The 18,006-nt window shown below is 37.6% G+C and overlaps 2 protein-coding genes across 4 annotated transcripts in view; one reads left to right on the forward strand and one right to left on the reverse strand.

The window, feature by feature from the left end:
• Positions 1-18,006, forward strand: part of LOC105258031 (28S ribosomal protein S24, mitochondrial) — a 139,665-nt gene that overhangs the window by 32,891 nt on the left and 88,768 nt on the right. The gene's annotated exons all lie outside the window — the stretch shown is intronic.
• Positions 2,940-18,006, reverse strand: part of LOC105258015 (tetraspanin-5) — a 99,159-nt gene continuing 84,092 nt past the window's right edge. The window contains exons 3-10 of one of the 3 annotated variants that reach the window (XM_011269053.3): positions 16,781-16,854; positions 16,329-16,403; positions 15,203-15,301; positions 11,383-11,511; positions 11,217-11,267; positions 9,608-9,718; positions 4,927-5,043; positions 2,940-3,565 (exon numbers count right to left, since the gene is read on the reverse strand). In XM_011269053.3, the coding sequence (XP_011267355.1) occupies positions 3,497-3,565; positions 4,927-5,043; positions 9,608-9,718; positions 11,217-11,267; positions 11,383-11,511; positions 15,203-15,301; positions 16,329-16,403; positions 16,781-16,854 (725 nt within the window). In that variant the 3' untranslated portion in view covers positions 2,940-3,496. The remainder of the gene's footprint in view (positions 3,566-4,926; positions 5,044-9,607; positions 9,719-11,216; positions 11,268-11,382; positions 11,512-15,202; positions 15,302-16,328; positions 16,404-16,780; positions 16,855-18,006) is intronic. The other 2 variants (XM_011269072.3, XM_011269062.3) reach the window with 2 other exon arrangements.

Genomic DNA, 18,006 nt, shown 5'->3' on the forward strand with positions numbered 1-18,006 from the left:
ATGTAAAATAACAACGGCGTTCCTTCAACAGATATTTCTCGTTAATTGTACCGATATATTCGATTAATTAACATCATGAACTTTACAGGGAATAATTTTGTAAAAATGTCTTTAAGGGAAAAGAAGGATATATATATATATGACATATTTCGCATTTATGCTCGAACTGTTTAGCAACAGGTTATCAAGCAATCGATTGGCACGTAGATTGATCAGAGAAAACACATTGGTATTTAGATTTTTGTTTTATAATTCAAGATGCATTTTGCAAAAGTTAAAAACTTATCAATTGCATTTCATTTTTTTATGTGATTATTTTATTAATTATGTAATTTTATTTATAGTATTTAATTATTTTCGTTCACGGACCAGCCGCGTTAAAATGTTTTACGATCTAATTTAATATTATAAAATAATATTATTAATTTAATATTATAAATTTTCGGAAAAATTTTATTTTTTGTCTCTTTTGTCCAACGAAATAAATTTTCGTAGATTCGGGAAAATCTTGTGATATTTTCTCAACAATTTTTCCTACGAATTTTTGCTACGTCGCTAAGTTCGAGCATAAATTAATACGTAAGGAATCGTCGTGTATATTCTAGCACACAAGATTTATAAATATTAACAGCCCAAGTTAGCACGTTGCGTCACCCACGTCTACTCGCACGTAATCCACGTAAAGCACATAATTCATTCAACTGCACGTGCAATTTAATACATGATATAAAATACATACACTCCGCTCATATTTACCATGTCGACCCTTCATAGCAGCATATGTCAAAATCTCTTTGATATTATTTTTCCCGCAAAAGATTCCATATCAATATAAACATATCAGATTATTATTGCAATTCATAACAGCGTTTATTTGTTGCAAACAAGTTTGTTACATGCAATTTTCAATATTTTTAGCAAAGGATAAATGTAAACATAATATAATTAATTAATTTTCTTTTTCAATTTTATTTAAAAATAAATTTTAATAAATTTTTTAATTAAAAATAAATTTTATAATGAAATGTAAAGCGAGTGGCTGGTTTTAGTAAATCCATTTCCGAAATTCACGAATTCGTCATTGTGTTCAATCTGAGTTACCGTAGCGATAAATAGCAGCTATTTTAGGATCAATCGAAGGGTCGAGGAGGCTTTTGAGTGACGTGTTTTCTGACGTGCGTGCGATACGAATAGACAGGGTGTACGACGGACACCTGGCCCGCTGATGATGGAGGGATGTGCCTACTTGTGGGATCAATATGCCCGAAGTGGTACGATCCATTGCCATCGTTTTAGCGAGAGCGATTGGAGCAAGGGAAAGTTATTGTACACTCGTGCGTGTTGTATGGCTGCCGTTCTTCCCCGTCACGGCGGAAAGTTGTTGTTTCAAGTGTTGTGTTATGCGGTGAAGTCGACTTCTCTCGTTCACCGCGCCCCCACGACGACGTTACGTCGATCGACTTTAATGGCTCGACACGTTTTAGCTCGCGGACCTGGCGAGGGTGCTTATCTGTTTTTTTCCCCATATATAAACGCACGAAACGTATCGACTTCCGTCTCCGAGCGAAATTCCGCAATCGACCGTGTCCTTCGAATCTTGCCACGGTCGAGCGATCAAGAGTTGCGAGTCGTATTAAGGATCAATTGCATTTATCGGTTAACTCCACCAGGATGCTCGTTTGCCCGTATGTACTTAGTACGATTGAGTTTTACTAAAAATAATTGATTAACCACAATTAGTGATGGCTGATGTTGATTTAATCGGGTCTGACAGTCAACTATTTGATAGGTTCAATTAACTAACTCTGGTTAACGAAACTTTCTACCTCTCTTTGAGGCAAAACTGCGACCCCTCTAACTTTATAGGTGGAGAGCGAAAATGTAGTTAAACGATTAAACGACGATAATCGAAGTTGATGTAATCGGCCCCGAGACGTTTCGAGAGAGATCGAATTGCAAGTACCAGGCACAGGATGAGATCTTATTGTTTGTTCTACGAGTATCGATTCTCAGTGGAATCGAGTCCGCGTCTTAAGAGTCACTTGTGATTGCTTGTTGACTTGGATTAAGAGAGGTGTGGATATTCTAGAACAAGTCGTTTTTCGATTCGAGAATATCCATTTCGTGTAATCCAATAATTCACTCTTATACTCTTGTCATTTAAGACACTTGTATTTCAAATTGATATTTTATATATATATATATATATATATATATATATATATAAATTATTATATATATATATTTATATATATATATATGAATATATATAAATATATATATAAAAAAATTATTAAAAATATAGCCAGAAGCGCATTGTATTCTTGTACGAAATTCTGAAATTTTTTTATTTATCTGGAGCGCGTTTTACAGACTTGACTCAGTGTAAAAGAATGAATTATCTCATAAATATAAAAAAATTCTAGATTTGAGTGCTAATTCATGTAAGATTTGAAAGCAGATGCCTGTCTTTCGCAATTCTTGAGTGAAATATTTCGGTGCGCGATTTCTCGCAAAGAAGTAGATACGTTTCGCAGGCAACGTCGAGATGAAATATCGAGATGTTCCGCTTTGGTGATGAAGACAAACGTTACTTTGGACGTTTCATGACAATATCATGCGACGCTCTCCAGTCGAAAAACCTCGCTATTGAACGCTCGTGTCGGACATCCTCTCGCCGACGTTGTCCGATATTGAGAGAAATTAATTATAATTAATAAAAATGTGCATGGCAATAAATTCTATTTTATTAATTAAAAAATTTTAAGCATTCTTTTAAATTAAATATACATCACCGATTTAAATACGATATCAATAAAAAGTTAATTTTTTTATTTTGTAAAATTGAACGTGCTACAGATAAATTGTTGGTTCATTTTATACATCTTTTGTATATTAAATAAGAAATATCTTTTAATTTTTTTATAAAGTAATAAAATTAATTTCTACGAAATGCCAAATAATGCGGCTATAAATATATTTGCAAAATCTGTCACTATTTTGGAAGATTGCTCCAAATCTATTTACGATAAGAAATCCATCTACGAACAAAATTAATTAACGCGCGGCAGATAAGAATGAACTTCGAAAACAATCAATTTCTCTCGTTATCCGACATATAATCAGCGAGTTAATCGATTGAATGGTATAGAAAGAGTAGGACGGGAATCGTCGCGTGCAATTGCGAAGTTTCTCGGATGTTTACAAGTCGAAGGATTTGAGCGGCACGAACGTAAAGTTATCGGCAAATTTGATTATCGTCGAAGAATCGCAAAGATAACAGGCGTATTGGCATCACCCGTCTGACGATTTTTTTTGCCTCGATCGCCGTGAAAATCTCTCGAAGGGATTTATGTTTTCTCTTCATCCAAAGGAAGTTTCAATTGGTCCGCTCGCCGAAGCTCCAAGTCCGTGTCGAGGTCTTGTAACTCGATCAACGTAGCCGGTTAGCATCTATAAAGACAAGATGCTAGACTGCCGTGGGGGCACGCGATTGTCAATGCCACTTTGCCTTTTGCGCGAATATATCCGCGCGCAAATTTTGCGCGAAGCAGATTCCCAGAATCTGAAAATAGCAAGGATACTTTATTTATTTAAAAGCTACGAGAACTACGAACAAAATTATTCCTAGCACTTCCACAGAATATTCATATGTTTTAAACATGTTGCTTTTTATATCTGATTTAATTACAGAAGAGACATACAATTTCGAAATATTTTATAATTCCTCTATTTTACAGAGTTCTAAATTTTACTGGAAAAAATAATAAAAAAATTAAAATGTTTCAATCATCTTATTTTATTTCTGAAAATACGTATTATTTTCATATTTTTGATGAGAAAAATTGAAAAACATATATGAACGTTGAATCAACTCTGTGAAAATGAGAAATATGTAAAATTTGTATATAGCTGCAGAGAGAAATTTAAAAAATATACATGAAACAACCGTACGCATTTTTCAATCGAAAGAAAGCTGCTCAATTTACATTTATTTACTTGCTATTATTTGATAGTATACTTGTGTATTTTTTGGTGCATATATATATAGTTGATATACGTTATATATAATATATTCGTAATTTTAAATAACTAAGTACATATGTACATACATAATTAGGGATATCTGAATAATTATCTAAATAATATAGATTATGAAATAAAAATAATAAAATCTATCGTAATACAACAGATAATATCAACATGCTTGAGTATTGATTCGACTCATACATGAACAATAATAAAAATTTGGTGCCATAAATAAGCGGTAATTTAAAATCCTTTAATGAAATTTCAGAAGGCTTAATATATTACATTGATTAATGCACTTGCATCGCTTAGCTACGTATTACTATGTATCTCGCATCTACTTTACGTCTTCTCGCGTGTAACGCGCTACGAACGAGATAGGTAACAGTCAACGTTGCAAGCGAGATAAAGTCTCACCTTATTTCCTCTAGGGCATGCAACGGCTCTAATAATGCTCTCGTAGCAGGCCGCATCGGCGAATATATTACGAGAAACGTGCTAAAATCTGATTTTAACACTTTGAATCAATGACGACAATCTCTCGACCGACATAGAATGTATCTGAATCGCAAATTGAAAATTAAGCAAGTTGTAAGGTTTAAGTTTTCCATTATAAGCGGAAATTTAAAAGAATATTCCGCGAAAGAGAGACAAAGATATATATTTAAATTTTAGAATAAAATTTTTCAAAAATTTCCATCAAACATGAATTTTCATCTGAGTATTTTGTCAAAGTTTTATGATTCTTTACTCGAATCAAGCGTAAAATGGAGAGATTCAAAGTGTTAATTATTCGCGAGGCGGGTCGATGGATTTGCACGTACTCGTTAAAAGTTCACCGATGCGTGTCGAAGGTCGGAGTTTGTACTTATACTAATGCATTTTACTGGCGAGTACCTGAGCGAATGCCGTACCAACCACACCGCTGGCAATCGCGAGGAGATTACGCTCCATCCACTCTTCGCCGGCCTGTATGCAACCTTTTTCGTAAATCACTTTGGCGACCTCAAAGTTCTGAAAAAAGAAAGGAGAAACGGCTACTTGGCTTACCGTTTGTTGCCCCCCCCGGTATGTTATTATTATAGTTGGTTAGTCCAGGACAATTCGATGGCGTTAGTTCCGTGAAGGTTTCCGTGGAGAAAGTGAAAGGATAACTTGGCCGTTCTTTATGTAACTCCAGCGTTTTTAGCGTCGATCGCGTCAATCGGTTGTTATTTTAATGCGCGCGTGTCGCAACCGTTTGTCGTACCGTTGCGATGTATGTTTCGTCATTTATGCAAATTGCCGTAATAATTTGCATTAGATTTGACATAGGCGATCCGGGTAAATGTTTTTTCTTTTAAGATATATTCTATGTTTAATGTTTTGAATTACTGTATCAATCGTGTCTCTCTCCTTTCTCTCATGATAGAAGATTTATTTGCTATAAATGAATTGCAATAATAACATTGATGAATTATTATGAAAAATTACGACGAATTACGCGGATGCGAAAGCCGCTTACGAGTCCGAGAGAGGATAAAATCTGCGGCGTCGTTAACTCTCGGTCGCTCGAGCGAGGATCTGCGAGAAACGTTGAAAAGGTCAGACCGTCCTCGCTTTTACATCCCGCCGCTCGATCCCGGTCTCCACTCCGTTAAGTGAAAACTCAATAAGGTACTTGGTCCGGCAGGCATTTCCTCTCCGTTTTCCACGATTCCGTCGCGAGAACTATATCATCGGGAGAAGAATCTCGCGAAGCGAGCTTTACGAAGAATGGTTCGTGCATTACGTGAGTGACGCGCTTAAAAAAGCGACTCTCTCGGCCATGGATATCGAACAATAAATTCCGCTTAAATCTCCTAGCGAGTTTCCGGCCGATAACTTCAATTTCCAGTCATATAAAGGTAGCAACCTAATTTATTGAGGTTTGGTGGACGGGGGGTTGCGTTGGAGGGGCTAGATCGAGCCAAGATAAAATGGTTCCTGGGGAAGGAGGAGAGGAAGAGAAGAACGGAAGGAAGATTCCGAGGGGTGGGAACGAGAGGAGAGGACACGTACGTGCTCAAGAAAATATATACGGGCACGGTGGCGCGCGAAAGGCGGAAATGGGGGGCGGGAAAAGGGGTCTAAGTAACAAACCTACTCTGTTACGTCGTGCCTCGCGTTTACTCTCAAGGAACCGGCGAGTAACTACGCGAGGCTTTCAAGCTGCTACTTCATTTACACCTTATCCCTCTTCGCGACCTAACTTTTCCAACATCGTCGTCTCCCCTTCTCGTTTTCGCTGATGCCGTGATACGCGACGATATTGTGCGACTTCCTCATTAGCGGGGCGTTAGATGCCCTAATTACTCGAGTCTCCGCCCTGCCCTCTTCGTCGTTTCGAACAACTTTGAGCGGAAACTGCTAATTTATTTCGACTCGTACGCGTCAAAGCAGCCGATGATGCGCGCGATGAGGGTAACGACAGAGATTGGGATGAAAAATAGGTGACGAAGGTCTGATGTGTACGCAACGTGACTTTGGTTAAGCGCAAAGTTAATTGAGACTCTCCGACAAGGCGTAAGGTAAGCGAACGACGAGAAAATTTTTGCGAGTGGCAAGGAAGATTAATTTGACGATGAAAAAGACCTCTGGAGAGAGACTCGTGCCCACTCGTTTTTATTCGTTTCCACCGTTCGTTGTGCGCTACATTTCTCACCCCTTGACGAAGACCTTCTTTAAGCGCTCTCGTGTTTTTTTTTTGGACAGGCACGAGGGCAATGGCAGCCTCCCTATTTTAGCGTACTATAATCTGCCGTATTAGCATAGATAACATCGCAATTCTAGCACGGTACAATCACGTGCGCTAGCATAGATAAGCGCGCGATTATAGCGCAGCATAATCCCGGGCTCTAGCGTAGTAGTATAATCTCGTGATTTTAGCGTAATATGATTCTGCGCCGACCGGCTCCGCGCGTACGTAATTCTGACGTTATATAATTGCACGCGAGCGACTTTACGGTCTCGCGATGTGCCTTGATAATTTCCCTCGAATCAACATAAGTCGGACGTTTGTCTGTCCTGAAAATCTTCGATCCACCAATCTATAATCTATAAAATCCCCATTTCAATGAACAGAATTTACATCGACTGCCGTCAGTCGGTCAGTTGCGATTTTTTTTTTACTAAATCAATTTATCGCCCCATTGAATCATTCGTTAATTTCGGAGCTACATATTGACTGACGGTTAAGTTAATCGTATTTTAATAACAAATTTAATTATGAATTTCTCGATAATTTTCGATTAAACGTGTCAATTAATGTAATATTAATGCGCACCAGTTTATCGGCCGATATGTCAATATGCAATCTTGTTGCGACATAATTGCATGCGAACATCATCGAAATAATAATAATAAAACTCGTCGGCCGCGAAATTGAAATTTGAATAATTATCATGGAATTAATAGTTGCGCTAAGAGAAGGAAGAAGAGAGACAGAGAAAGGAAAAGAGAGGTTCATTTATGACGTGCAAACTAGTTTTTCGGACTTTATTACGCCCATCGGAGGAAGGGTAGCATAATAGTTCTGGCCGTCAAGATTATGCAGCGAGTTGGCAGTAATTTACCGTACTGATTATGAGACAGACAAAAACTCGTATTATTGCATCGCGTGCCAGGTTCGTATAAGCGCTTTTATAGAATAGTTGTATGGTATATGCGCGCTTATGACTTACGCTCCTATCTTCATTAAAGAGAATATAATGTGCCTAATTATGCGAAAAGCGGCGTTTCCAAAAAAGAAAAATATGAACGAAGCGTTTTGCATTTTTTTAAATTATGCAATATTTCTGAAATATGAACAATAATTCCACAAAATTCATAAAGAAACTACCCCAATTATAATATTTGTTTAGACAAAGGATATATACAATATATCAGAATGTGTATTACATATATTTGATCTAATATCGTGTTTGAACATCATCTATTATAAATTTCTGTCGCAAATATTTCGATCGACTATTCAATTATTGCAAATCAAATCTAGTACATGTATACACATATATACACATATGTATAAAATTTCATTCCAAAGACGTACATCTCTCTGGCGTACACCGTGTTTTGCAAATAAATCAATCGTAATACGAGCTACGTTTTCTATAGACCTGTTATGTGGGACACAAAATCTTTTGTGTTGGTTTCGCTTCGATATTGCACTATACTATGTGTTTGTACACGTGACGTTTTTGTTTAAAAGCGGATATATACGTGTTGTACTTACCGTATCGATTCTTTCGCACAGCCATCGTGTATAGACGTAAAACGCATCGATAAAAATGCGATATACACGTCGTGAATGAGTGTACTTACTTGCAATTTGACCCATATAATGACAAGATATATTTAAATGTACATATTAATGGTGACATTTCTAAATTTGAAAAGGCGAACATGTGTCATAGAATAGTCGATATAAGCAGAAAGAAAACGGAAACGTCAATCAATTTTACACAGAATGTTCCAAAATCGTGACTAATTCACGAAAGCCCTTTCCGTCAGTCGGTTTGAAATTGATATATTTTCATAAAAAATATCAAGATGCAAAACTACACAGTAATGAAAGGACACTCTGGTGACTGTGGAACGTTCTATGCGCAAAGTTTCATCACGTCTACATTTAACATACATGCGACCACGTTGGCAAATAGTGGCATCTCTATTGAAGGAATCGAGAAGTTGGGAAATTGCAACTTTCTCAAACTCGGCGCGCATATTTAGAGCTAATTGGCATCATAGTCGAGACTTGCCGCGCGCAAAATATCGCTTAATGGAATTAAAGTTTCAACAGTAAACCGCTTTGCTTCGCGCGCGCGCTCTCGGTCGATCTCCCGCCAAAGTTTACTTCTTTCGGTCTTTGCACCGTGGCATAAAAGCGGATCGATCGGCGGCAAACTGTGTAAGCGCGCGGCCTGACATATTCATACGCTTTTAGAAAGGTATGTAAGGCAACGCACGATCGAAGATTCGATGGCGGAAATACGCGCCCTCGCAGATGTCACCGCCGAGTGCAACGAACGATAGTTGGTACTTTCCTTTCCGTGACGACGATCGCGACTATCAATCTCCGCGAGCGCTTTATTGTCGGACGGTATTTCTCTCTCCGCGAAACTTATATACGCGGTTTGTCTGAAAATCCGCGTCGCTTCTTGCGAGAGATACTTTATTTCTACGCCGTGGCGCAATTTCGCGCCCGAATAAAATAGAAACTTTCATTCATGGAAATAGAAATATCACTCGAGAGGTTTTCATAGATAACTATATCCGGCAAATGTATCGCGGAATTGAAAGCATCATTTTTCTAAACGTGCTTATTTTATTTTGAAAAATTCCTTTTAATATATTCTATATTAAAGTATTATACAGCAAACGCATTATATTTGTATTTAGATTTTTGGATTACATTCCAAGCAGAAAAGGTATTTCGATGAATTCGATTTCATCGAGCGATCGATCGATGCGCAGTTTAGTAGCTCAGTTAGTCGATCGACGAGCAGAGAAAGTTCAGACTTCCCATCTTGGTGGACGGCAGTTTTCAGGGAAAGAGTACCTGCAAAATCATGGTGCAGACCACAGCACCAGCGACGGGTACGAGGTTCAATTCTAGCCACTCCTCGCCCGCTCTTAGACAACCCCGCTCGAATATACTCCTCTCTCCCGTCTGCATTGGCCCAAGGGGGCAAATAGAAATGATTTTAAAAGTCGGCAGACACAGGATCTTTATCTAACAGCTCAGACAGAGACGCTCGAAATTAAGTCGTTGTTGTAAACCGAGAATAAACGTCGTCTCGCTCCCGAGAAGGGAGTGAATAGAAAAAAATAAATGACTCGCCCGTTAGGTTCTAATCGCGATTCCCGCGCGCAGATATATGTATTTTTTATGTTACCACGAATCTACAAAGCGCACGCCCTTAAGGGAAAGAGGAAACTTAAGAGGGTTTATCGACTGACGCGCGAGCATAATTTAGCGGTTTAAACCACAGGGGGAAAGTAAGAGAAATGTAATAAGGTGTTCGTGATGCTCGCTGTTGCGTGAAGTGGTCTAGTGCAAGTGTGCTGTAACGAGCGAAAGGGGGTATGGGTATATTCGTGATGGTGCACACGTAACATTAGTTCTCTTCCGCGTAATAAATTTTTACAAAATTCACCCGTAGCAGTTTATTTCGGACTTAATTTTTTATTTGTAAAATTAGTCAAACGATGATATCCGTTTCGGATTTAATTTCTATTAATTTGCACACATATGTTCAAAGTGAATAGCCGATACTTTGCTAATGCGCCGGAAAAAGCTCTTTTTCATTATTTATTTATTCGCTTTTTATCGACTCGTAACGCATCGCGGCGCATTAACGATCGTCCGGCAAAAAATATAATTAAGCGATGGGGGTTTCTCGATGAAAGCGTAATTAGCGAGGGCGAGTTTCAAGAGCCATTACATCGGGGATGATATATCTGCTCTTAAAATAGAAGACGGCACAGAAGTTCTTATTTCTCTTCCACACTTTCTCTCGTCCCTTGGATTCGAGCATTTTCTCTCTAATTAAGTTCCACGGTTTCTTGACCCGAGTCGTTTTTTAGCTGCGCTTGTGTAGACATTGTGTAATCCTGCGCGCGCGGCCTATGCAGAACTAACTACCCTTGCGAACCACCCTTCCTTATCTCAAATCTGGACTCGCGCGATAGAACGCAATTCCAAAGACAAATTATTCGGTGCCCCTTCGAGGCACGTTTTCCTTCCCTGGTTTACCGTATCTTTCGCGAAATAACGCAAGTTTCGAATCGGAAACAAAGCAGAACTAACAGTCGGAATACGTAAGATGTCGCTTAGAATACTAGATGTAATATAAGTATGAAGTTTTATGATTGTTAACGAAATTAAAAGAGTTCTGTTTAGATGATATAAGATCTCTTACAATGAAAGATGAACTTAAAAGAATATAAAAAATACGAGAAAAATTGAACAAAGGTAATAAAAAAATAGCTATTATTTGCGCTATAATTGAATAATATTTATAGACGTTAGTTTTTTTTACGTCTGGAATTTTCTGTTACTCGATTACGTTAGTCATTACTTTTACAATAAGATGGGAAAAACAAGGGTTTTTAATTAAAAATATTTAATTGGTATTAAAACGATAAAAGTAAGATATTGTACTTACATAACTAGGCTTTCTAACGTCGTAGCCGCATTGTTTATTTTTAATAATTTCCTGAAACAAATAAGAAGGATTGCTTGACTTTCAACAGTGCGATTAGTACTTGATGAGAAAATATTTTTCAAGACGGCAGAAAATTGCATATTCTAATCAATGTATAAAAAGTTACATTAGGTTTTCGCTTGCAACAGCTAAAAGGCACGCCGCACGCTTCCCTCGAGCCGATGTCGCTCGACGAACAATTGAAATAATTGTTGCGGTCCCAATCCTTTGGGCCCTCAATACCGCAACATTGCAACTGGAAAAGATAAAAGATAAATTTTATAATTTTGTGCACAATAATACATTTTTTTTAATAATTTTAAAACAATATTGATACGTGTCTGGATTTTTTTAATATAGACTTTTACAACTTTATATTGAACTCTAATATTTTTTTTCTCGTTGATCCATTATGTATAGAGCGCTAGAATGGAACTCGTTTCTATACGTAATAGTCGGGTGGAAAATTCGCCGCTTTAAAACGTTCATACAGACGAGAATGTTATCTACATGAGAGCAAAGTTAGAGAATCGTGCTCAAAGCGCATCAAGGGGATATTTTGCATTATTGGCGGAGTTCGCGTAGTGCCGATATGAAGTGCCGATATGATCAATCGTGATCGAATTTGCGATGAATACCACGGATGAAAATATGAATTTCAAACGCTGTCATAAATAATTCCGATTGCGCTGGGAATTGAGGAGCGGTATGATATTAAATACGCGATTTATATAGAGATCCAGTCGCGCGCGGGGGGGATAAGAAAAAGAGAAGAAACGAACTGGCGCGTATCGTCCAGCGGCGAAGTAATAAGAGTGCGAGAGAAAAAAGGAATCCCATCGCAAGCAGCAGAGTATTAAAGGAATGAGAAAAAGGCTGAGAGGATGCGACGTAAGTCGGATTTGGTCGGTTGGTCCAAATTTCGAGACTTTCATTAAACTTCAATATCTGTCTTCTCTACGAGACTCTAAGGCTTCTTATTCCTTCTCGTATGTGATAATCGTCAATTTAGCATTTTTTTCCCGCTGATTACATCAAACGTCAGATTAAAGAATAGCAGATGTACATACATGCACATTGTAAAAAAATATTACAAAATTATGTGAATAATATAAGCGTAAAATTATGCAATAAATAATGCAATTATTAAATAATGAATGTTATTATTTATCGTATAATTTCATATTTCATACTCGTTCATATAATTTTAAATATTTTTTTATAATATATGTATACCTTTTTAAAGCTCATCTAATAAAAAATCTTTTAGAGCCAATGTTAATTTTGCATACAAATATGCCCTTGAAAATGACGTATTTCGTATTAATGATTACTTTTAAGGGACAATTCATTCAGTGATCTTGCAAGTATTAATCCATTTGGGATAATTATGAGATAGGAGTAATTCGCTGTATCGTCAATTAATATTACCATTATACGATGCATTAATTAATCAACCAATGTTCGCTATATGTATATCTTGTGAGTTTATCATATAATTAATTAATCACGGGAATATTCATATTTTTTGGTACTGCAATTACGCGAGTAAAGACATTTCACGTTAATCAGAGTGAATTATCCAGCACGAAAGAGATTCTATATCAATGTTAAAAATAGATAATCGATACTGAGAATATTTGTTAATTTCAGTATTAATAATGACACGCGGTTATATGCGAGAATGTATCGTTTGTTATATTTTTTTCACACGTGCTTTATACGATTCGATTATAGGCTTCGTAAGAAGTGGCCATCACACAAAGCCGATACACCGAGAGAAAGGAAGAAGGAAAAAACTTTGCGTGGAGGACGGAAAAGTAATATCAAGCGGATTCCGACCAACTGCGTAATTTAGCTGATTTGTTTTTAGCATCGTTTTATTTCAATCATTCATGCGGCAACGTTTCAATTCGTTCCAATCAAATATTCATAATACGAAACACGGGCGCGCGGAATATTCATACGAGATGCGAATGCGCCGAGTATTGAGATAGGGGATACGAGTTTCCGATTCTAGCTGGATTTAATTATTATGCGCTCGACACGCTGTACAGACGATATCAAGAGACGTCAACAACGGATCTCAATTCCCGTATCGATTTTTTCCCGGCTAAAACTTGCGCTTAAATCATGTAAAAAAATATTCACGCACAGGCACAACAATATAGATGCACGAATAGTAATAGATCGGACCATAATTCATTTAATGCTCGCATCGTTGAACGATAATGAAATTAATTTAGACTCCTTGATACGATGCTCGACGAAATCAGACGGAAATGAGATATTCCTTACGGAAAAGTCGACTTCTAAAATAAAATTTTTATCAACATACATATACATCTCTCTTGATACGTCCTGTACATCGATCGTGTTGGTCAAACCGACCGAGTGAGTCAATTGATAAGTGGGATGGTGATAGTAAATATGCTCCTCGCCTCGCTACCGCACGAAGTCGAAGTACTAAGCATTTCATTAACCGTCTATAAATGGTACCGAATGGATCCCGACGAAGCCAGACAATACAGTATACGGCAACTCGGCGGTATCTCGGTTTCCCCGAGGTTGATAGGATTGTCGAAATTGCGCGTCGGCATACCGGGCGTCCCTATTGAAATCTCGCGAACCACAATTGGTCGGCCGACCATCGATTAACGAGTTCTTCGATATTGCGCCGGAAACGCGACTGTCATATTTAAACAAACTAAATGAGATCTTTCGAAATATCGCTGTTCTTTATGCACGTACTTAGACATTTTACGTTAAACGTGGCTGATTCTACAGAATTTCTATGAGAAGCTATGATAAAATCATTATAAACATTTTTCTGATAATTGCTCATTAATTTGGCAGAAATATCCGCGATACAATATTCTTTTCTGGTCACTTTTATTTTATTCAATTGGTTAAAATGCGACTTCCTCTATCAATCATCGATGGCATAAGAATATGTCTGCTGGAATAATTGGGCCGATGATGGAGAATTGTGGTAGTAATTCGATGTTTGTGGACTCATCAGCGGTCTCTGAGGCCTGCCGCTCGCGTGTTCCGACATTAACCGAATCAATTCGCAAATGTTTCCGTATGTACCCGGGATGCGCGGAATAATTTGTGCGTGTATGCGACTCGATCGATCGATCGATGGATGCAACGAATATATATATATATATATATATATATATATATATATATATATAAGTATATAAACGCCCATAAGCTTATTATGGCAGATTCCGCGACCAAAGTCATTCATCCCCGTCTCCCTTCCGCGAGGTTCACATTTTAGCTAAACTGCGTTTCGCATTGAGAACGCCACGGATCTATCGGTTGAATTAATTTTCGCGGTTCCACTGGATACTTGGCCGAACGTAAATCACACCGTCGCGTCCTGTGTCCGCTAAAGTCTGGCGGAACGGATGAAATTTTCGCCAGATCTGGTAATGTGTGCGGCGCGACGCGCGAGAGCGGCGTGTGCGGTTTACCGTCGACTAGCTTCTACTGATAGGATTACCGAAATTGCGGCAGTGTACCTGAGCGGTTCTATTGAAATCTCATAAACCACAATTGGATGACCAGATATCGATTGTCGAATTCTGCTATTATATTACGCGCTATTTGGGCGGTCGCCGAAGCTGATCTCGCGGCCAGATTTTCATGCGGCGCAGACTCGATAAAGTTGGCGCAAACTTGCATATCGGTAACCGTCTAACCGCACAATTTCCCCTGCTGCTTAGGAATGCGCGCGAACCCCATTCCCTTGGTCACTTTAGACACATACGTACGTTTATTGAGACCGAGTCGGTTAGGTTTCTCGAGTTTGGTTATTTCGCGGGGAATCGTATATAAGGGAAACGCGTGTGTCGAAATTATATTATTGAATCTACGGAAGAGGAAATGCACGTGCGGTATACGCCAATGTAATTGAATAATTTTAATCAACTTGCCCAGTCTTCTTGAATCCAGTCGATGAGATTCTGCTGATCAGGATCTTCACGATAGTGGATGATAAATGCTTGGAAGCCTCCCGTAGCTTGTGACTTTATCTGCGTGGCAAATAAAATATCAGTCTAATTAATGCGTCCATTATATTATTTATATAATTTTTAGATCTATTTTAAAGTGGGAGATCTATTTTAAACTATTTACATTTAATAAGAGCTTCCTCTCCAACAGTCTCTTCGTTAAAAATAAAAGGGAGAGAAGAGAAATTTCGAAGAGATGGAATCTCGTGTAAAAAGTTTCACAATTTCTCTGCGAAGTTTTACAATCGGTAATTTCTGGCTCGGATATTCCCTCTTCTCGACAATCGACGGTTGTTATAGGCGTTGCAGGTGCAAATACTCAAGGACGAAACTTAACTTCTCTCGCCGGTCGTAAAGCAAAACGACGCGCATTAAAACGCGAGCTGCGCGTGATACGATAGCGCGCCGTTTGTCGGTTGTTCAAATTTTCCACCGGCTGAAGAAAATTCTCGTCATGTTTAAAGGATACGGTTAATGGAATTAATTAGTAACCTGAGAACTTGCTGCATAATTATACGCAAACTTCGTCGGCGCATGGTCTAGAGTCTGTTCTACGTGTTCGTCTTGCTTGCGAGCGCGCGTGCATGTTTTCTCGGCGAATAAGATTGTAAAATATGCACCGACGAATATTTTGCACAATGCATTGGACTTATTTGCTTTGACAATTTAGCCATGCTTTCCCTATAATTATTTAATTAATAAACACTGCATGTAGAAATAATTACGAATAAATGCGACAAAATTGTTTCGAGGAACAAGTACACTTGTTTTGCAAATGTTTAATTCCGTAGAAATCTTTTGAATTTTAGCAAAACTGTACATCCCGTGCAATTTTATTCGAGCGAATAATTAAATTCCTGCGCATGCAACATAAAAAAATGATACCAAATTATAGCTGTAAAATAATATTGTCTATGATATATTACTTTAATATTTACTAGATATTTGCTATTATTATTATTATTATTATTATTATCAATTCTGAAAATAAATGAGTAATTTTTTTAAAATTTAAACTAAATTAAACAATACGCTATGAAATATTTACCCAATCTTTAAAGATAAATCCTAGGACACCAGCACCCATTTCCATCAGCAGTAATAGAGCCAGAAATATCGCGTACTACAACAGTAATACGAAATTAACTCTGAATGAAAATTCTCGTAAGATCCCTGAAAAGAAATTAATTAATGGCTATTATAGTGTCGTTTCCTATTCGTCAAGATCATCCTTTTCAACCGCCATTGGACCGATCGTTATCTTTCCAGCAACTCTAATCTTCAAAGAAAGCCGAGTTCTTTGAAATTTTAAATACTTTGAAACGTTACATTTTTCAAAGGACTTTTGTTTGATCGCGCGGGGAACGGGCAAGGCAGCGATAGACCATAGATATCACGTAATGAACCGGAAGCGCGAAATCAAACTTGAAAAGTTTCAAAAGATATTGAACAATTAAAGTAATTCAGCGAGATCTTTATTGAATCCCATAGAGAGCTTACCGCAGCTAGGAGGCATGTGTTCTCCCTTAACGCGCCGACGCATCCCGTGAAACCGATGATAAATGTCACTGTACCTGCAACAGAATAAATAATATCGGGTACTTCGTCACATAGCGCGCGAAATATGTAACGCGAGGAACACACGAACGCATTCATCAATGTATCGTATAATCGTGAATTATGAGCGTGAGTCCCATCGGTGAATTCATTCTCGCATCGACATTCCTGCGCGTGAGATTTCACAGGTATATTTATATATTGATGTGTGGATGCAAAGTGTATAGAAAATCATGAAAATTCCCCAAAAATCAGACAAAATTATACAAATAAGCGATGATAAAATACAAAATCGAGGGAGTTTCTTTTATTTTATCCTCGTATTTACTTAAGCTTTACATTTCCTTACAGTCTTGATTCGTGAGAGTGATAATGTTTATTGATCGGCGAAATCGAGAAATATTCGTAGAGTTCTGGAATTTCATCAACTTTGATTTACGTAGCGTACGTTGCGTATACGCTACACGTGGATTTGCGAACGTTCGTAGAGTTACACAAGTAATTATATTAAAATTCCTCTGCGAGATTCAGTTGAATTTCGTGATAGTGCGTCATCAGCGGTACTGCGTTGCGCGTGCGATGGTAATGCGGAATATTTATGAAATTATCTGCTACTCGCGGACGAGCGTAATGAGCGCTGAATCAATTTCGTGTATATGCTAACGAAAAGTTGGCCAGAGGACAAATACTCGAAATTCATGCTATCACGATTAATCTGCGCGTATTTGAACGCAGGTTTTTAAATTTTAAATTTAATATCGCTGCAACGAAAATACAAATATTAATTTTTAAGTGGTATTAAAAAGATCAAACCCGCGTAAAAACGTAATAAACAGTATTGGAGTTTGCATAGAAATAAACTCGCAAGTATAAATTTAAAAATTGAATTTCATTTATTTCTATATATTCGATATATAATTTTATTTATTTCTATATATTTAATATATATTCAATATTAATATTCAATATTAAAGAAAATAGTAGTTGAGACAAAAATATTTTTTGTAAACTTTTGCTGATGAATCTTACAAGACACATTCACGAAGTGTCGGGTCGGCTTTAGGGAAGTGTGTATATTTTTAAAGTACTTGTCGCGCGAGACAAGTTCCACATATATATCATTACTGTCCGAGATCAGGACAAAAGATCAAAAATCGGGAAACTTAATT

The sequence above is a fragment of the Camponotus floridanus genome, unplaced genomic scaffold (genome assembly GCF_003227725.1).
Source record: "Camponotus floridanus strain SB8 unplaced genomic scaffold, Cflo_v7.5 scaffold5, whole genome shotgun sequence".
NCBI lineage: Eukaryota > Metazoa > Arthropoda > Insecta > Hymenoptera > Formicidae > Camponotus > Camponotus floridanus.